This window comes from Accipiter gentilis, chromosome 8 (assembly GCF_929443795.1).
Source record: "Accipiter gentilis chromosome 8, bAccGen1.1, whole genome shotgun sequence".
NCBI lineage: Eukaryota > Metazoa > Chordata > Aves > Accipitriformes > Accipitridae > Astur > Astur gentilis.
Window position 1 is genome coordinate 39,033,460 of NC_064887.1, and position 20,922 is coordinate 39,054,381.

The window sequence follows — 20,922 nt, forward strand, 5'->3', positions numbered from 1 at the left end:
CCTCTAATATGGGTTATAAACTGCTAGAGCTGAGATTCAAAGGACCATATCAGCAATTTGCCCCTTAGACAGGACACTCTGGCAGCCTCTTACATGGTGAGGACACAGCAGGACTCTGCAGCAAGAACTGGCTTTCGACAAGTTTCACTCTGTAATCCCCTCTGCTGGGTCCCAAATACCAAGATCCAAATCTCAGAATGGAGCCCAACAAAAAAGCAAGAGTGTCTCCACAGAAATGACTGGAAGGGGCATAGTACAAAAACTCCAGGTGGGGGCTTGACGCAGACTAGAAGAATCTCTACTTTGTGAGAAACATTTAATTCAACACAATGAATTACAAGAGGACAGATTTACAGAATAATAACCATAACAGACTGTTCAAAAAGGAAAATAATTTTCACTGGCTGCAGTACCAGGTAAGGTTCCCCAAAGCAATACCCGGTAGAGCAGCAGCAAAGTACAATTCAGTCTTCTTGCAGTACTCCAAATGAGCAATACCAAAGAATTTTGTATTTTCAAATCTTTCAAGAAAAGAGTTAATACAGTATCAATCACTTTGGCATGGGATATTTTTCAAGGAGCTTAAACCTATTCAGATCACTAAGCTGCACTACTTACTCCCAAAGGCTATTACTTTCCAGGCAATTCCCCTGGTCCCTTGCTGTCACTGCTAATCATTCTTACATGATAAAGGCTCTGGGAGCTACTTTCTTCCCCAAGTTTTGGGGTACCAACAACTTGTACAATTGGTTAGTGGCACAATATTCAATCCACCACTTTATACTGTACTCTCAGCCGAGACATCCACGCATGAATTATGCAATGGATACCCTAAGACTAAAATGATTTCGCAACCTAGTCAACACATTCTCCAAGCTATAAACTCTCATCTTCCTCCCCTCTCCCTATCCTCCCTCCCCAGATAAATCCATTTTTAGCCACAAGTTACCCCAATATGCTCACAGACGTACTAGAAGAGACTGAGGAATCAATCAAGGTACCCATGGTGAAGCCAAATACTTATAAACACATTAAGGCAGGTTTCACATCATTTCATTTTTGGACACAAAATGCTGGTCACTTCACTGCACATGCAAATAAGAAAGATTTAATACTTAATAAAAAGCTTTAGATTCATTTTTAGATATCAATTATAGAAAAATCAACCTTTTTCCTTTCTTGTTTTAAAAGAGGTCAGAACATTACTGCACACAAAAGCAGATGTGTAGACACACCTATTGGAATGGATCCCCTTCCCTCCGCACACACAGAAACAGAGGTCAGGGTTCTTGGCACCAGAAGAGAAAGGAGGAAGGTTTCCTCATTGTCAGTCAGAAATGAGTCATCCTTCCATTACGAGTTGAGAAGGTCCTTCTGACCTGACTTAAACCAAAGCAAAATATACCACAGAGGGGGTATATTTATCTTCAAAACTCTGTTCGACTATGCTCATACACACAACTCCGTATCAAAAATGTACACGGCAGTGCATTCAGTGTGGTGCTGGAACTAACTAAAAAAACCAATTGCCATTGATGTAAGACCAATTCCTCAAGTGTAACTTCCCCTACTAATCAAAACCTCAGGTGGAAGAGGCACTGGCAGTTCATCTCTGAGACTACACTTCCAAGACCAATGTGGTCTTTCGAGGAAAAGGAAATTCAGCGACCCGAACTGACATATGGAATGACAATCCACAGCATAAAATGACCTCCCGACAGTCTGGTACAAACAGGTAGCCTACAGCAGAGTAGCCAAGGAGTGAAACAGCATCTCTCTCACTTGTGTTAGAGAGAAAATTGTTTCTATGGGTCGTTGTTAAAGGTAATTTAATAGAAAAGCTTAAAAATGTATCACCTATCAGTGACCCACAACGAAAAAAAAAAAAAAGACAGGAAATTTGGTTCCTAGTATTTTCCCTCCCACCATTTTATATTCCTTTATTCCCTCCCACTTTTGCATTCCCGATTACCCTACCCCTTTAGAAAAAGGAAGGGGAGTAGAGTTTAGTCAAGTTCCATCTTCAAAACTACCCAGCAATTAATGAACCATCAGCTTCTCAACATTTCCTGAAGTGTACATCAAAATGCTCATAGGTACAGTTGGATTGTTGGTGCAATTTACTTGGCAGACACTCTTGGCTTTGTAAATAGTTGTGCTGACCCTGCTGATAGGGTTTATACTGGGAATTCTTAGATGGAACTCCCTAGAAGAAAGAGAAAAAAAGACCTTGTAAGTCAGTAAGAACTTTTTATATCTTTATAGCAAGTAAGCCCTTAAAAGAATAAAGCACCATTGCCATAACATATCCATTTCTTTATCTCCTGTTTTTCACCTTCAGCAGACAGTTTATTCTGGTTCTTTGCTGTTGCCAGACCTTTGTAGTAGAAAGGAATGCAAGATATTCACTGTCCAAATAAAGCTACTGTTAGTGATGTGGCAAAACAGGAAAATAGAGAGAGCCCAGATATAAGACGGTGTCTCCCAAAGGCCAAATAGATTTCACATTATAATCAACCTTCCAGCCTGACGGATTGCTTAACATACATCACTCTTCCTTCTACCTGAAATACAGCTGCCACTCCCTCCAAAGGGGCTTTTCTTTTCTTCTGCTTTTCATCCTAAAAATTCCCTTTTCCCCCCTCCACGTTCTTGATTCTTGCCTCACAGGCTCTGGAGTGTACATAATGAAGCACCCAGGTTATTGGCTATCCTATTTCAGCGGCAGAACACTAATTGCTTTTCTTAGGCTAAAACTTAAAATGACCAAAAATTAAAATCAGTGAGTTCTGTTTTCATCTCACTGCATGAGCTCCAGTGACCATACATACAGTGCTCCTGGCTAGGGTCACATCAAGGAACACAGCAAGGAAAAACTCTGCTTTGTAGCACAGTGCACTATCACTACCTAGTGCAACATACAACATTTAAGGGAATTCCTGTCGGTGTATCTTGACTTGGCCTTATGTATATGCTTTTTTCTGCACTGATACACAGTAATGATTCATTATTCACAGCTATTTTGGTTTACAAGACAATGAAAAAAAATTCTGAGTGCACCTTTAAAAAGTTCCACCGCACAAGTGAACGTCAGAGGTATACTTGAAAACAAGAACCAAGCCCTTTGTGATACTCTTAAGGGATGCACAATGTAAACGCACATTTCTGTGAATCCAGTAGTTACTACTGTTACACTATCTTAAATTTTTCAAATGTTTCCAGATTTTGAACATATAAGTTCTTCTGTAACTTTCAGTTTATAAATTCCCACCACATATTAAGTTTTTTAGCAACTTCCCTCTTTTGATGGACAGGTTGCCTTCTTCTAACAGTCTGCAAATATTATTTTAAAAATTCCACAAACGTGCCCTCCTCTAATGTAAACTGCAAGAAAACGTGTACTAAAAATGCAAAAGCGAGAGAGGCAGGGGGAGAAGCTGAGTCCATAAGGTGGCAGCTGTCCTTCCTGCCCACAGTATCCTCTTGCCTATTATAGGAAGTAATAAATAAATAAATAGGGGGGGAAAAATTGACATCGCAAGACAAATACATTTTTAAGAACTGATCCACTTTCAAGACAGAATCCTTCAAGCACTTACATATACATTCTGGTTACACATTTAGACCACCTGACACAGGCATAAGGCCCAGAGCACTCCATGACAATGCAAGCACTCACCAGACATCACAAACATCAAAATATTTGATTTTTTTTTCCCCAAAAGCATGGCTACTACAGCTTTGAAAGTACATGTTAAAAAGCAAAGATTTGTCAATATATACTAAGATTCCTTCTGAAACATTTCTGGGATGCTATCACATTACCTGGACTATACATTCTCCATCTCCTGGTCATGGTCCTGCTCCTCCTCCTCCTCTTCCTCTTCTCCTTCTTCCTCACCTCCTTCTTTCTCTGAAGGTGCTTCCCCATCTCTTGCTATTTCTTCCACATGGGCAAGCATGTCAGCCATCAGAGCTTCCTCCAGCCTCTTTCGCACCTGCTGCACCAGTTCCTCTTGCTTCCTGCCCCAAATCAACGAACACCGACATCAATCCTCAAAGCTGCCTCTTTCAAGAGAAAGGAATCTTAAATCCCTCATACACGAGGCTGGGCATACAAGCATGGCTTTGAAAGAGCTCTCTAAGAACTGCATTGTAAAAAAATTGCCTGGCATTATACTGTAAGTGAAGATGAAAGAAACACTTTAAAAAGTTGTCCAGTATTTCCTATTACAAGTCCTTAGCATTGATTGCACCATTTTTAATTCTGCCTGAAATTTGCCTAATCTAGCAGCTGACTCAAGACCTTTTTTTTTTTAAAAAAAAAAAAAAATAATTCCTAGCACTAATATTAATTCAAACAAGAAAAAGTCAGGCTACCCTGCTCAGATTTCCAGAAATGAGACTGGAGAAAATTAAGTTTCTGACCATTTCAATCTTTTTGCTCATTCTCCTTTTGAGTCACAACCTTAAATTCTACAGCTCCTTTTCTGTCAGTCATAGTAAAGAAGTGATCAACAATCAACAGCTCATGGGACTCCTATTTCATCTCAGCCACAGGAAATCGCAAAGTTATAAACAGACCATTTTTCCTGGTCATTCATATATAAATCAAGCACAAAAAAAAGTTATCCTGTAATTCAAAAAGATTTATCAGTCAAACAGTCAAAACAAGTACTACCTTTAAACGCTGTTAATGAATGCAAAGTAGCATGCTTTCAGATTAGTGTCTTTAGTATATTCAGTTCTCTATCAAGTGCTTAAAGCTGAATTTGACCAGTCTTGATTTAGCAATGTAATTAATTACTGAAAGCAAGCTATACCTAAATAAATTGCATCCTTGTTCACTGCCACCACAGCAGTTAGTGCATTTCGATTCTCTTCACCTTACTGTGTGTCAGCACAGGACCAAATAAAATCACTGTTCAGGATTTCTCCAATCCCTTCTTTGCTTAGAGGCGCCTTAATCGAGGTTACTCAAATTCAGACACCTTTTTCAATAAGAGCAGACATACTCTGACATGAAAAACAAATATGAACCTGAAACCTCAGAGTAACCATGGTCAAAATAAAAAATAATGGGCGTTAAGGACATGCCTGTATGAGAACAGCTTTGTGTAACAATTTTTTTCTACCTTGTTCCAAGACAGTAAGTGATATTTCTAGTTAATACCTAATATCTTCATCTGTCACCATAAATGCTTTGCAAAGTGGCTGTGAGGTGTTTAGCCAAACTCCAGGATTCTTCTCTACGGCTGCGGACAGCTGTCCGGTGATGGGCATAGTGCTAGTGTGCAGAGCACTAGCTATAGCAGAGAGAAGGGTTTCATCAGTGCAACCAGGTCCAACCCCTGCAAGTGGGAGGAAAAGCGATAATCAACATTGCACAAGACAAAGAACAGCAAATCAGGATAACAGGCATTATTTAAATTTTAATTGCAAAGCACATACTGTCATTTAGAAAGGTAACACAACATAAATCTCAGTCATAAACACTTCTAACAGCACCTGTACAAGTCTCTCCAGGGTTATTTACACCTAGATCAATTCCTCGTTCTGTTACACAAGAAAAACCTAATTGGGAATGGAAGCTGTTTCCATTCTGCTTCTGGAAAATGAACGCACACACAGAAAAAAGTCAAGAAGCTTTGCTTCAGTATCTCCTCAGGACAAAGGGCACCGAGACTTCCAGTCACAGTACTAACAGTTCCTGCTGAGGCAGGAATGGTCCACAGCACTGACGAGCACTGGAGAACAAGGAGGTCAAACACAATACCTTCAGATCACCGCTGATTGGTATCAAAATGCCACCCCTGGAGTTAAGGGCAGACTCTGATTACCTTGTAAACCTTTTGGAAGGTCCATTGTTTTCACCAGCTCCTCTGCAATGTCAAAAGCATTCAGTCCACTTAATTTCTTCTCCCAGAAGAGCTGACATCAAAGAAAGTGTTTATTGGCACAAAACAGAAATGGAATTGACAACTACACAAAGCACCTGCTTACTATCTAAAGGGGGAAGAACACAGCTGCAGACAATTTTATATTGGATTTACTACAGAAGGGGTCTGCCACGTCTGTCAGTAAGGAACAATCCTCATTACCAATCAGTCCCGCAACAACTCTGTCCCGATTTGCTGCCTTGACAGAGACCTTTTCTTCCAGGGACTGGTACTTTCACTGCTTCTGAACTGGAACAGCAAGGCGAGGCTTGCTGGCTTTCATTTAAGTGCACAGAGTGCGAGACAACCTTTTTTACACTCCTATTACTCTCCCGCTGTGTCACACATACCACAGAAGTTAAGGAATGTAAGAATTGTATCCAAGTTCTTCCCAAGGTAAAGCATTATTTTATTCCTCTCTAGCAGTTTCTCATGAGAACAACTATATCTATCTAGTCCTTTACTGTATTTTGAATCAGGTTCTCCTCAAGCTTAAGCACACGTGAATGCACGGTTTGGTGGGAAGTCAGATACTTTACCTAGATACACCTTCAACTCTCAATCTACATATACAAGGATGATCAATGAATAGCCGGAGTACCAGTTGTCTGGCAAGAAAGCAATTTTATCTAGGTTTTGAGAAACTAAGAATTTACCCCAAACAGTCGACACATGTCCCCTTTTCATGCCTGTCAAAATCTGAGTGCAACTGAACCCACATTACTTTTCCAATTACCAGCTCGCAACGTGGGGAATAAGCACAGTCACAGCCAAAACACACAAGCTGGATATTCTCTAGCCTATGACTTTCAAATAGGTGAATTTTAAGCCAGTGCATGATAGGACTTAGCACTGCTTTCAAATTTTGAAGAAACATCTGGAGTCTGCTGACCAGAGGTTAATATAAACTGCAGTCTGGTAAAATACTTTGAAGCTGTAATTTAACAGACTCTTAGATGTATATTGCAGAGAAAGACACAAGAAAGAGCAAGTTTGCCCTATTCTATGATACACAACAGAAAATGAAATATATAAACCAATACGTGTATATATATTATATATACAGCATATTTATTTTTTTATATATACACACCTATATACATAAAAACCTCTAAAGGACCTTCTCAGAAAACAGACTCCAATGTTGTCATAAAAAAGAAAAAGGATTACATGAGGAAAGCACAAGCAGAGTCTAGGAAGCTGCATTACAACAAGTAGTAACATGAGCAGCAAAACTACACAGGTCACATTACAACATCTTTGTGCACTGGGGCTGATCTCTGCTGTCTAATAGGTTGCATTCACACATCAATCTGCACTCACATATCAATCTCTTCCACAAGAGGGATACAAATCTTTATCCAGCTCAGAGTTTTGCGTATCAGTGTCATATCTTTAGTGTCCTCTTTTATTGTCTTAATTAGCCAAGGGGTTCAGAAGAACTGCAACAACACTATGAACACACATGCTCTACTTCCTTAGAAAACCATGCTAAAACCCTAGCAACCTGTTTAAAAAAAACAACAACCCCCCCAAAAAACCACAACAAAGCAACCACCAAAACAAACTACCCAACTCCATGTCAAATAGAACCTCTCTCACACTTCAGAAAGGTAGTTTTTAAGTTTGCAGAAAAGGTTTTCATTGTAAGAGATGGATAGTTTATAGGGTATTTTTAAATTTTATTGAAATCACTTTGCCTCTTGGAATGATGTATTTTAATTCCACCAGACTTGCAAGAGCTTAAAATGTACTGATAATTGATACTGATGACAGCATCTGAACAGACTAATGAAGCTGAACATCTAGTTTCCAAAAGTTATAAAGATGGACTCACTACAGGAAAGGATTCACAGAATCCCTGGTGTGAGCTCTGCAGAGGAAACAGGCTGTCAGCTCTAGGTAATATTAATGAAATGAGAATGCCTTCCAAAGGCTGCTTTGAACAGGTACATCTTATTCTACCAGTGCCCAACTTCAAAGCCACGCTTGTCCTAAGCATACTTTTTGCATCCTTTCACTAGATGAAATTAAACTGAAAGATTTCCTTTAATTTTGGTGTATTCTCTTTTGCAAATACACAGTATGATAAGAAAAACAGTTTGATTTTGTAGTAATAATGACATTCCATGTGAATTTATGACCTTATTCATACAGGTAGTTAACTACTACTGACACACGCATCTGAAAAAAAGGCCCATGCAGGGGGTACAATCCTTCACACTACATCACAACCACCACATTGTATGTGGTCTGTACAGGAACAGGGATTTCTTGAAACACATAATTCTGATACAACTGGAACATTTGACAGTGATTCTAATCACAATGCAAATGTCCCCTGAACTGGTTACCACGTCTGCCTAAATTTGTAGATAATACTTAATTTCAGCATTAAGGAAATGAAGGCTTAACTACAGCAGAATTGTAATCTAAACAAAGTTTGGAGTTTAGTTATAAAACACAGTGCAGACAGCATATTAACTGTATATTGGAAATGGGTTTTGTTCTGATTTTAAAAGCTGGCAGCACTGTAAGTTATTGTTTCTGAAATATCAGAGACTTCAAATTGCCATGGACTATTTGTTCAGCATAACAAAGTTAAAGTGGTTTATTTTGGGACACTCCCAGCAGCAAAACCAGGATTTTCTTAGTTCTGGAGAAGCAGCTACTAAGCTGCAAGCCTTACCTGCCGGGGCTGGTCCACAGCTTTCTGAGGATCACTCTTCACCTTATTGCTGGGATGGTTTGTGATTTTTGTGACAGGTTGTTTGAATATGGAGGCTGTCTGTCTGACAGGCAGTGCTGTGTTCAAATCAGGCTTGCCCTAAAAATTTCAAACAAAAGGAGGGGAAAAGCCCATAAAAATATTTTCAATTTGCTAAAATGCTACTACAGCCATGAAGATGTACAGTGGGCAAAAGAAGAGTTCATGGACTTGAAAACTTGTCTGATCTCAAGCTATGAGTTAGACTGCTAAAAATGCATAACTACCTTCAAATCTTGCCTTAGACCTATCAAAATTAAACAAAGTTTTCCACTCTTTCACATCCTACTTAACATACTAGCCTCCTCTCATTCTAGTTTATACACATTGGTTTTATCCCAATTTTGACAGAATTTAGGAGTCGGAATACTGAGTTTGCACTTTGAAAAGTCATTTGTAGATCACTAAAACAGAAGACTGACACAACATTTGTAATAATTAGAAAAATTATGAAGTGGGATTTAGAGACCATTTTGTGAATCCAGAAACCATTTCTAAACCTTTCTGTTTCAATTCAGTTGTGGACACCAATAAACAAATCAATACAGTTGGAACCGTGATCACTTTTTTTACCTTCAGTTCTTAACAAAACTTAAGTTTTTAAACAGAGCTCATAACAAACAAGTTTTCACTAAATGACTGCATTTTATGTTAGTGGAAACACAGGAAGACCATTCCTCATTCCCGAGATCCAACATGCAAGTCTTGAAATGGCTGTAGGACATACTTTGTTCTTGAGGATGCAGACACTCCGTCTGCTTAACATATTTATTCATGAGATGTAGAAAAGATGTATTCAGGACAAATATCATTCTGAACCATCTGTATGCTAATCCATTTATAAGCCAATGATAACTACATGTACATTTATTGAAAGGTTTGGGCAGAATTTTTAGCCTATGAGATGTGTGTTAGCTGCTGATCTCTGCAGCAAGGCAAGTTTCTTTTAAAATATCACCATAGCACCTAGTGCTCTAAGTAAATGTTCCAATCACTCTGATGATGGTGATTCTTGAGTGGCTGACATATTTAGAAAACAAGCATTATGCCATTTTCCACATTTAATGTTTAGGTGCATAGACATAAGCTTCTGGGTTCTGCAAAAGGTTTTAGCATCTGATAAAGATACTTAGAATGACATGAGCCAATCTATCCAGACAGGCAGTATACCAACGTCACTGTAATCTTGACTAAACCTTAACAATCAAAATTACCAGGTGCCAAACACAGACTCTTTTATTTTGTTCTACAAATAGGCCTTGCCATCCTCTTGCCTCTTCAGCTTTTTGCCTGAAATGCATCCCCTCCTTAGATCAAATCCAAAGCCGAGATACCAGCACGGCCTATGGATAGCTCCATGGAGCCGCTCACTTGCAGGAGGCTGCGTTACCTCGTCCCTGCTGCCCCAGGCCACTCTTCCCTCCTCTCCCAAACCAAATGCCAGAGCAGAGCAGAGCTGCTGCACAGTCACAGGAGTCAGCTGGAGAATCAGGGGTCTGGAGGAGATCGCACTGGAGAAGGCAATCTCACACTCCAGGGAGGGGAAGAGAAAAAGATGCCAGCCCTCCCTCCAACCATTCTGTTCAGAAGATTTAGCAGTACCGCAATATTCTTCCATGGTATCAGCACCCTGGAAGAATCGGTGAATTGCAGTATTTGTCCAACACCCCATAACAGAGATGTTATCATCTACAACTCCAGTTTCACACATTAATTACAGAATGCTTAATTTTCACGCTACCACAGATACTGTTCTGAGAGGCAGTCTGGCCAGTACAATAGCAGATAGAAAGGGGAAAGCTGCCACTCCATCTTAGTCTTACTTTGGCTTGGTTGGAACAGTCATAGCGCATCCTCTGTCTGTTCTTGTTCATTTTATTCATCAACATTTTTCCTGTGCGGAAGTCAAAAGTGCTCAGGTCCATTGAGCTCCCCAGGTAGCGTGCCAGCTGGGGCTTGCTTCGGAACTTTTTACCACTTGGGCTGAAAAAACACAGAAAAGAAACAAGGAGGGAAATTAAAACCCTCTGGACTTCAATAACAGTGCTCGCTGCAGCTCAGGAGAGGCTATTTTTATTTCCTTCATGAAAAACAATGTGTGCTGAATTTCCAAGAATGAAGCTCACATTAAACTCTAAATGGATATTATTGCTTTCATATTAACTCCTTCTTATGATTATTGTGGAAGAGACATGAAATGCAAACCATGTTTTTACGTTTTTATACGTAAAAAGGAACATCCAGACCAGGTATAAATGAACATAGCATAATTCACCCAATAACCAACATGGAAGATATCAGCACAGATGTACTTATCACTCAGTGGTCTCAAATAACAAATGCCCATTTTCAAGCATAATTTCTTCTCCCAGGAGTGTTACATTTGACTAGCACCACAAACATCTCCTCCAATTCTCCCCCCCCCACCCCCAGCACATTCTGGTTTGATTACAAGTCTTTGATAGCATTCCGAACACTTAACTTCAGGATTACATAGTAGCAAGGAGAAAGAACAGAAGTTAAGGGCTGGCAAGCTGCAAAGCAAAGGTTTACAAAGCTTTAATGATGCAAAGATAAAGGTCAAAACCTTGGAAAACTTTCCATTAATGGCAAAACTGAAAAGAGATTCTTTTTAAACACCTGGTTTCACATGAAAAACTACAACCTGGCAAGCAGGCACAACTTACTCCAACTCCTTGTTGGTTTTTTTGGTTTTTTTAATACTATAGTATAACCTTTTGCACTACTACAAAAAGCAATGCTAGGCAAGCTCTTTTATTTTTTATGCATAAAGCAAAAATAAGTCAATGTGTTATGACTGCAGTGCAGAACTATACAGACAATAATCACAGTATTCTTCACATTCTCATTTAGCATAATAACACCTCTATTCCCTTAATTTCTCTTATTTCTGGTTTTCTGCATCTTGCAACTTGCATATTCAATCTTAGTACCCATCTAGTAGAAGCTCACTCCACATACATCTATCATACTAAACACACGTTAGTTGGGTGAAAGGCATCAAGACCAAAAATGCCAGTTACCACCCCAACCCTATTCATCTATTTTCTTCTTTTAAAGAGCAGTTAGTAGTGTTAGAACATTTTTTTCAGCCATAGTGCATGGAAGCAGGGTGATCTCCTCCCTAGCCTACAAATACCCTCTGCTCTCGATGTACCAAGGATCTCATTTAGCAGATGTACGGTCACATCCCAGTGAGACCTCACTAATGGGTTGCCCATTGTACATGGCGGTGGCACCCTTGAGTTCCACAACTCAGTCCAGAGCAACCTCACAATATCGAAGGGTTGAACTTCAGATGACTAGAAGCAGTACCTACATATTAGAGTCCCCGTTTTCTCTACTGAGGAGAGAAATGGTATCAATGCAACTTATATCTGCTGGAGACAAATCAACACCAATGATGTTCAAATGCTTTCTGAGGACAGTTGGAGCTCTGTCATTAAGGTTTTCTTCTGTTATTTCTTAAGCCAGAAAGGCAGGCTACTTGTTGCAAAGTTTCTACTTGAAGGCCAAGAATAACTTGAAATAATAAAGTTGTCACAGGATGAGAGGAAAGAAATACTACTATTTCAGCAGCATAGACCCCACTACCACAGTGGTGGTGGTCGCAGTGGTAAGGTACTAACAACCTCTCTAGAGTCTTCTCAAAAGGAAAAAAATCAAAGGAAAAAGCCTCTTTTCAACACATTATCTGCTTCCCTGAAGCCTTTATTAGGGGAAGGGTCTGAAAAAAACAGCATTAAGGGTAGAATTTCTAGTATGGGACAGTGGCAAACCAATTAGTCCAAGTCAGACTCTGTATAAAAAAAAAAAAAAGATTAAAAAAACAGAAAGAGCCAAAGTATTAAAAGCTCTCCAAAAAACTGAGAGACAAGGTTAATATGAATTATACTAAACTGAAATCTAAAAAAGTCTCTCAAAGGACTTATGACCAAAAGGTTGTGGTCATCCCCCACACAGCATCTGCTTAGCAAGCTCCTGGCCCCGATTGCTCCCAAGCTGCTTATCTTGACCCGTATCTACTCCCTGCCACCACCACTGCTCAAGCATGAAAGCGTTCATGCAAATGCACAGTTAACCAGATGGGAAAAATAATCCATCTTTAGAGGGCAGGGAGAAGAGGAGGAAACACTTTATCGCTGATTATTCCTCAGCTGGAGCAGTTCAATACTGAGCTGCACAAACACTCGGGCCAGAAGATGACACAGAGAGTAGGAACAAGCAGATAGGAACAGAGGCTGGGTCCAGACTCAAATTTGAAACCACTTTTTAAAAATATAAAAGGGAGTTATATGCCTCAATCCAGAAAGAATAACCAACTCCAGCAGCTTTCAGGCCAGAGCCATCGCTGCCATCAGCAAAGCCAAGGAGAGAAACTCTTACTATATGAAGAATACGACACTGCTTCCTCTTCCAAGATCCGTAGCTCCAATTTACAGTTTGGTGTCCTAGTAATTTCAAAAATAATACATTACAGTGAATTGTGCACTTAGAAGTGCAGCATAACTTCCAGAACAACAGAGCCCAATATACTCAGAGACAGTATTTTAAATGAACATAGCCCTTCAGCTTTTTTGTTTAGTATGTGTTCTAGTAATATTGCAATGGGTCTGAAAAGCTGCTCAAAGTCCACATATGTCTAAAAAAACCCACCTGAAATGACTCAGAGTCCTGTCTCTTCCTGGGGAAGCTTGGCCCAAAGGAAAAGCACTGAAATGTTCAGAAGAAAAACTTTTATTCTGATTATGTCTTGAAAAAGGCAATACCATACCAAGCTTCTCCGAACAACGGCAGACCGGGAAACAAAGCTACAACTCAAAGCTGACAGTAAACTTGCTCAGTAAACACAAACAGAAAGGAGGTGGCTGGTGTGTTCTGGAGTCCCTCTGGCAGGAGCAGGCTTGGCAGGACGCAGCCATTGAGGGCACCTACAGACACCTGAGGGGATCAAAGGAGGGGGTGGGGGGGAGGCAGCCAAAAAAAACCCACAAAACTTGAGCAGCAGGATTGCTTGCTGCACATCACAAGGCACAGAAACAGTAAACCAGCATTTACGAATTCTGAACATCGCTAAAATGCTTGGGTGCCCTTTAAATGTCACAACATACGAAATTTACCTCCTTCCACTCCAGAGCAAAAGCTTTGCTCTGCACTCCTGTTTTTGATAGACAAAGATTCTGAAGAGACCCAGAAGAGAGACATCTTGGTACAAAGCTGCAAAACCCAACCTCTTCTAAACACTGCAGACACCAATACTGTGAGGGCGCCGTACTTGGTTCCTGAATTAAGGTCTTTCACACTTCACCATGTTACGAAAAGCAAGGCAACTGCAAAGTTGCAAACGATTTTACATGCTCGTCCATCAAAAGCTCCAACACATTATCTGCTTGCGCAGCCTGCCTCGGCACTAACAAAACGGACCCGAAGAGGACCGAGGGGTGGTATGCCCAAACCCAAGCCACCCTCATTTGTTATTCACAGACTTTTTGGGTGCGGATTAAGCTCAATGCGTGGCAGGCTATTGAAGGGCCAGGCGCTGCCAGGTGCCCGCTGGTCTCCATGTGCAGCTCACCCTTTGTTTCCTGTCTTATATTCTTAAGGAGAGACCGACTGCAAGCCCAGGCCCTCTCCCCTCCTCCTTCATTACACAAGTCTCCTCCCCTCCGCTCTCCCCATTTAGCCTACGCAGGATCTGCACAACTTGGAAAGCAAGGGACAAAAGACAAAAAAACCCTGAACAAACCCAGACGTCGCCTGCCTCTTAAAGAAATGGAGACAGGAATAACCTACGTAAAAAATAGTGATCAATAGCATATGCCCAAAGCCTCATTTCCTCGGTGGAGGGGTGACGGGTATAACGTAAAATGTTTTTCCTTCTCTGTTTCAATCATGCTCCCTCCTGCACGGAGCTGGGGAGTCACAGCCCACCCCAGCCTCCTTCTGCTGCACTTCTCTCCCCAGCTCTGCTCCAGACAAAGCCCGGTGCTGGGGCCCTTTTTTGGGTGCCGTATGCCCCCCAACACTGCTTCCTAGGGAGAGATGCATACCTGGGGACACCTCACACACACTGCCACCGTTCGTCCCCCTCTCTCGCAGCATCTTCACGTTATCGCTGGCTGCAGCATCTGCATCAACTCCTGCCTCGGTGGTCCCACACTCCAACAACTTGGTTATCCCAGGACGGGCTGGCATAGACATACCCGCAGCTTTCACCAGCGCACATAAAATAGCACTGGCGCGAACAAGCAAGACCGGGTGACTCCTCCAGCTGCCATAACCCACCCCACGTCTTCACACATCCACGCAGCGGCATCTCCCTATCCCTCCGTAAATGGGTGCCCTCAGCTCTGCATGGAGCAGCCCTGGGGACTCAAGCTGTCCCCTGCAGTATTTGTGGGCACATGGAGACTCCGCACTGCTGCCAGCAGCAGCGTGTAAGGGATGCTGTCTGCCCCGCAGGGCAACGGGGTTGTCTTTCTTCAGTAACTTGGGCTCTGACCACACAAAAAAACCCCAACCCCAAAACAAAGAACTTCGATACACGCAAAATCTTTCTTAATTTCCAGAAGCACCCCACACCTAAACAAGAACACAAGTGGCAGTCCCATAACACAGGAATGAGTCCAAATATAACCAGCCATTTTTATAAGGCTTATCTCAAACATCATGAGAGCTTCCCCGGGGGAACTGTGGGTAAAAATGAACAACTGAGAAAGAGCAAAGTACAGTCTCAGTAAAAGCATTGTCCTCCACAACCCTTTTTTTGGGGGGAAAAAACCCAAATAGTATGCAGACCAAAATATACTTGGGTGGGTGTTAAAAATCTTTTCTTCAGCTTTTTACACAGGTAAGAAATTCACAACAAAATAAGCTTCACCCAAGAGTTCTGTTAAGTTTTCCAGGGCAACAATGTCAACAACTCCTCGAAGCAGAGACGAGCAGTGATCCCAAACTTCTCAGACACCTGGTCATCAAACCTTCAGCAGAAAATTACTATGAAGAAAAGCCACATAAAGCAGCACTAAATTCTCCTTCCCCTGGGTGAGAACACTGTTTGAAGAGAACCTTTGTAGCCAAAACTCTCTCAAAGACAACCCACCACTTTCACAAAATCCCTGACACGCTTCCCTTCCTGAAATCCTGCACCTTTCCTGCTCGCTCCAAATTTGGCCCACAAGCCCCACTACATCAGCTAGACACCCTCTTGGATTTCCCAACTCTTAAGCCACAGGCAGATGAGAGAACACGCTCCAGCTAAAAAAGTTCTGCACAATCAACAGCTGGTAAGCAACTGAGGTTACAGGACTGTTTCTAAAAATCTGCCCAGGGACTTACACCTCAGGGACGGTTTAATTTCCAGCCAGCAACTGGCTCGCGCAGACTCACATCTCACGGGCTGAACATAACTCTGCACAACCCATTTGTCTTGTTGCCCAAAGCAGAACTCGTATTCAACAGAAACCTCAATGCAGAAAGCTGGTGCTGCCAGTGCTTAGGGTTACAAAAGGAAACCTCCCATAGAAAGCACAGTAGCCCTAAACAACGGTTCGCAAAAGCGGTAACTGCCACCCCACCAATGATCACCTCGGCTCAGCATTAATTCTCAAGGCTGGTTATTGCACATGAGAGTGCTCGTTTCCAAACCACACATGCAATTTTCCGCAAACACTTACTGCACCTGTACGTTCAGGGTAGCTGGACAAAAAAATCATCCAGGTAAACAACAGGCAGAAATAGCAGAGGTATTAATAAATTGCCACACACGTATTTTCCACTCTGAGGTAATGCAAAATGCAACAGCAACCAAAAATTAGTGCAGCAGGGCCCTATTATACCTTTGATCTCTGTCCAAATTGATATAAAGGGAAAATCCATTATAACTTGGGAATAAAAATAGGATACTTATCCTCTCTCCCCCTCTACTTTAAGTTCAGCTCTGAGACCGCAACTTTACAAATAAAATAAGTTCTTGGAAAAAGAAGGATCTTTTAAGCTTTCAGCTGCACCTCCTCTAGCTGCTGCCCGAGGTCTTTTCTTCTCCCCACAGACTCCAAGCTGCAGCAGTGGAGCTGGCACTTCCAGCTTCATGCTCTCAAGGACGGTATTTGCTGGTTCACCTAAAACCTAGCACAGCACGCTTTTTTTCCCAGCCATAATCTGATTTAAAAAACGAAACCTAACACATGCAGAAATTGATCGCATACATTTTGCGGACTAGAAAGGCCAGATAAGGACACCTGGATAACTTCTGCTACGCTCTTCCAGCTCCCGATGGACCTAAGTTTCACACATCAGCTTGCCGGTGCACTCAGGCTGCCTCTTATGGGTGCAGGAAGGATCCATATGGCCCACCTACAGCCATATGAGACATACATTGATATTAATAGAAATCCTCCAGGCAGAGCAAGCATCTCCCCGGCCATATGCTTCCCCCAGCAGCAATACTCACAGGTAACGCATCCTGAGCCCTGCCCCTGGACTCCCATCTATCGCAGCAGCCGTCACCGCAGGCTGGCTAAAGCTTCTTTCTTCACCCTACCCCAAATTCCTTAATATACAGAAAAAGCAGCAGATGCGAGCCCTAAGGCGGCAGGCAACCGGTCCCACCGATACACCCTGGCTACTTCGCGAACACCTTATTTATTTGACATTAAAAAAAAATAACCGTATTTCCTCAGCATCAGCCACTCCGAACAGACGAGGGGGGGGGGGGGGGGTCCCGAAAGGCCACTGCCCCCTTCCACGGCGCTCATCACCCCACGGCAGGTCTCTGACAGCAAGGCGGGGTGCTGGCAGACACCCCCCCCCCCCCCCAGACCCAACGCACGCCCCTACGGTGCCTCTGGGTACAGGTGCCCGGACCACCCGCTACCTACAGCCCTGCCGCCCCCCACGGCACGTCCACCCGTAGCGACTAGACGGAGCTGGCGCCTTCCCCGGTGTCCCGGCCTCCCACCGGGCGGCCGGCCGTCTCTCCTCCCGGCACCCCGCCGCAAGCAAGCGCGGCCCAAGTTCCCCCAACCGGGCCCGAGACCACCCCCCCCCCCCCAACCCAACCCAACCCCACACCCCGGGCCCGAGCCGCCGCGGCCCGGCCGAGCTCTCCCACCTCTTCCGCTCCATGGCGGCCCGGCCCGGCCCGCGGCCGCTCCCTCCTGCCTCCGGCCGCCGCCGCCGCCTCCCGCCGGCTCTTCCCGGCCGCCGCGCTCTCCTCCCGCCGGCGGCTGCTCCGGACGCTCCCGCCGCTGCCGCCGCCGCCGCCCCCCCCCCCCAACCCACCCCCCCCCCCCCGCCCGCCCCGGGAGGCGGCGACTGCGGCCGCGGCTCGTCCCCGCTTTCCCGCCCGCCGCCCCTTCCCCGAGCGCGGCCTCCGCCGCCGCGGGCGCCCGCCGGGCCCTGGCGCCGTTCCGCGCTCCGCCGGGCCCTCCCGCCTCCTCCACGCCGAAGGCGGCCGCTCCGTTCCGCTCCGCCCGCCCCCGCGGTTCCGCTCCCGCCCCTTCCACCGCTCCCGCCTCCCGGCCGCGGACTGGATCCCTCCGCCCGCGCACGCCGCGGTGGATATAGTCCCTCCCCGCCGCCTATGCTCGGCGGGAACCCGGCTCCGCCGTACCTCCTCCCGGCCCCCAACCCCCCCCCCCACCCCCCATCCCTCCTCCCGGCCCGGCCTTACCCCAGCGCCGGCCGCCGCGGCCCCCCCCGGTGTCCCGGCAGCGCCGCTTTGGGCATCTTCCCCCCGCGCCCGCCCCGGCCGGACTGGCGGCTCGGTCCCGCTCCCCCCCCCCCCCCCCCCACCCCTCGACCCCCGCCCCGTCCGCCCACTCGCGCCCCCTGCAGCCCCGGACCCGCGCGGCAGCACCCAGCGCCGCCCGCCGGCGCCCCCTGCCCTGCCCCGGCCCCCGCACCCGGGAGAGTGGGGGGACACGTGGGACCCCCTCCCCCATCCCGACCGCCCACCCGGGACGCGGGGCTGGAGGCGGACCCGCCGGGACGTGGGGGTCGGACCGGGCACACAGCCCCACCAGAGGCGGTCCGCGTCCCGGCGTTACCACCCGAGACCCCGCGTGGAAGAAGAGTTGGCCTGCTCTGCCAGACCACCCCTCTCAGAGGGGCTTTTTTGCTGAGATGGCTTCTCTGGGTTCACCATGCACGATCAGGACCAGCGCCCCGTGTAGCGCCCGTACCCCTTCTCCTGGGGCAAGGTCCAAAAAGAGATCCGTACAAAAAAAAAAAAAAACCCAAAGAGATCCGTACAAAAAAAAAAACCAAAGAGATCCGTACAAAAAAAACCCCAAAGAGATCCGTACAAAAAAAAACCCCAAAGAGATCTATACAAAAAAATTCCCCAAAGAGATCCGTACAAAAAAAAACCCCAAAGAGATCTGTACAAAAAAATTCCCCAAAGAGATCCGTACAAAAAAAAAAACCCCACCCAACCCAACGAGAAGGAGGAACGTCTGCTCTGGAGGAGACGGTGTGAAGACAAAGCAATGAAAAGTTTTTCAGGAAAAAGCGTAAACCACAACCTATTATGGGTGGCCAGGTCGCCTACTGCGGTACCCCCGGGAGAGGGGTGCCTGCCTCCCGCTGCCGGTTAGCATCTACCTGGAAAACCCCAACATGCCACCGAGCACCTGCGTTCCGGCAGCGGCGCGTTCCTCGCCATTACAGCATCCACGTGCTGAAAAACACCGAGGGCCACAAGGCAGCCTTGCCTTCCAAAGCGAGTCAGAGCAATTAGTTTTCCTTTAACGAACGAGTGACATACTAGGGTTTTGTTCAGAATCCTGCACGGACCAGCAGTCCTGAAGCGATCCCCATTGGACTTCAGAACAGCAGTGTCCGTGGGAAAGCGCCCAGACCCCGCGGCGGTCGGCAGGGCTTGCCGCTCTCCTGGCCACGTACGCGAGCGCAGCTCCAGCCACCGCTCGGTTCTTCTGACGCCGAACTTAGGCTATTTGAGCTTCCAGTGCTTCCTCCAGCCCACATCTGTGCAACAAGCTGTTGGTAGTTTTACTTTTTTTTTTTTAAACAGGGCTCCCTCATTTGTTTCAAACTCCCTTATTTGGAAAGCAGCAGGGAGCGCGAGGAAGGATGCGAGACGCACGTCGCGGGCGAGAGGAAACCCAGAGTCCCCCACGCACGGGATGCGAGTTGTCCAGACTCAGGGTAGGAATTGAAAACGACTTCAAAGAGCCGGGTGCGCCTGTAGGTGCTGGGTTGCTTTTGCTTTGTACAGGAAGATTTTTATATTTAAGATACGTGACAGTGGGGATTTCGTCTTTAATTTAATCAATACGGAGCTTTCTGTTGCCCTGAAGGCACTCCATCTCTCTAGGGATTGGGTTTGGTTTTGTTGGTTTGTGTTTAACATTGTCTCCTTCTGGGCTTGCACTTATGAAATATGTTGCCCTGCTATCGCTGTTATTTCCTGCAATGTTGAACACACAGAAAAGTTCTAATCGCCAGTACTGATCAAAACCACATTATTTTTCATAAAAGCATGTATTTTTCATAAACTTCCCCCTTTTTTTTGTAAAAGAAAAAAAAACCCCAACCTCACAACCCAGCCAAACTCATACTATTCTAACCAAAAACTTGTACTGAAATACAGCTTCTTGATTAAAAATGAAGTAAGTGTATAAAGGGAAACTGAGGCACAGAGCGATGCGGTTTGCTCTCGTTTAGCACAGCAAAAGGGGAAAGTGGGAGCAGAAAGAACTCAGTAAGGGTAAGACTGCAGTGCTGCGCACCTGAAAGTGGAGCCCTAACCCCCCCGCAATGCCACGAGGTAACCTACTCCATCCCGCTGCTGACTACACCTCGGAGCAAAACCAGGTGTAGAGTCCTGCCCACATCTCCTCCCTCTGCTCCAAACGACCAGTCTGGAGCGACCCTCAGCACCAGGGGTGGCAACCTGGTAGCTCTCTCTTTCACGCTAACCACTTGATTGTTTCCTCTCTCACTGATTAAAATCAAAGCCACAAAACAGAGTGAACCTTTCACTGAGAAATGAGATCGTGCAAGACACGCCGTCCATATTTGGGTGCTGCGTTTTGACAATGACATGGAGTGACTGGAAGCAAGCCAAGAGGAGAGCAATGAAAATCATCAGCTGTCTACAAAATGACCTGTGAGGGAAGAGGAAAGAACCAGGGTTGTTTAGTCTCGAGAAAACAGCTGAGATCTCATAAT

General features: G+C 44.9%; 1 protein-coding gene across 4 annotated transcripts; it reads right to left on the reverse strand.

Moving 5' to 3' along the window:
• Positions 1-297: 297 nt before the first annotated feature.
• On the reverse strand, positions 298-19,666 carry MBD3 (methyl-CpG binding domain protein 3). Of its 4 annotated transcripts, none has more exons than XM_049808498.1 (8): positions 17,840-17,964; positions 13,384-13,440; positions 10,530-10,689; positions 8,629-8,766; positions 5,841-5,931; positions 5,174-5,351; positions 3,826-4,023; positions 298-2,206 (listed from the first exon to the last, which is right to left on the reverse strand). In XM_049808498.1, the coding sequence occupies exons 1-7, from the start codon at positions 17,851-17,853 to the stop codon at positions 3,831-3,833; spliced, it is 831 nt and encodes a 276-aa protein (XP_049664455.1). In that variant the 5' UTR covers positions 17,854-17,964; the 3' UTR covers positions 298-2,206; positions 3,826-3,830. The 4 variants fall into 4 exon arrangements, with proteins under 4 accessions (XP_049664455.1, XP_049664457.1, XP_049664458.1 ...); XM_049808500.1 differs by lacking the exon at positions 17,840-17,964 and adding an exon at positions 13,114-13,178; XM_049808501.1 differs by lacking the exons at positions 13,384-13,440; positions 17,840-17,964 and adding an exon at positions 19,496-19,666.
• Positions 19,667-20,922: the final 1,256 nt, after the last annotated feature.

What these genes read in the sequence shown, in the direction of transcription:
- MBD3 (XM_049808498.1), bottom strand. An exon ending in CTGTGGACCAGCCCCGGCAG is followed by an intron (nt 5,932 to 8,628) that starts GTAAGGCTTGCA and finishes CTTTGATGTCAG; the next exon opens with CTCTTCTGGGAGAAGAAATT. An exon ending in GTGACAGATGAAGATATTAG is followed by an intron (nt 4,024 to 5,173) that starts GTATTAACTAGA and finishes GATTTGGGGCAG; the next exon opens with GAAGCAAGAGGAACTGGTGC.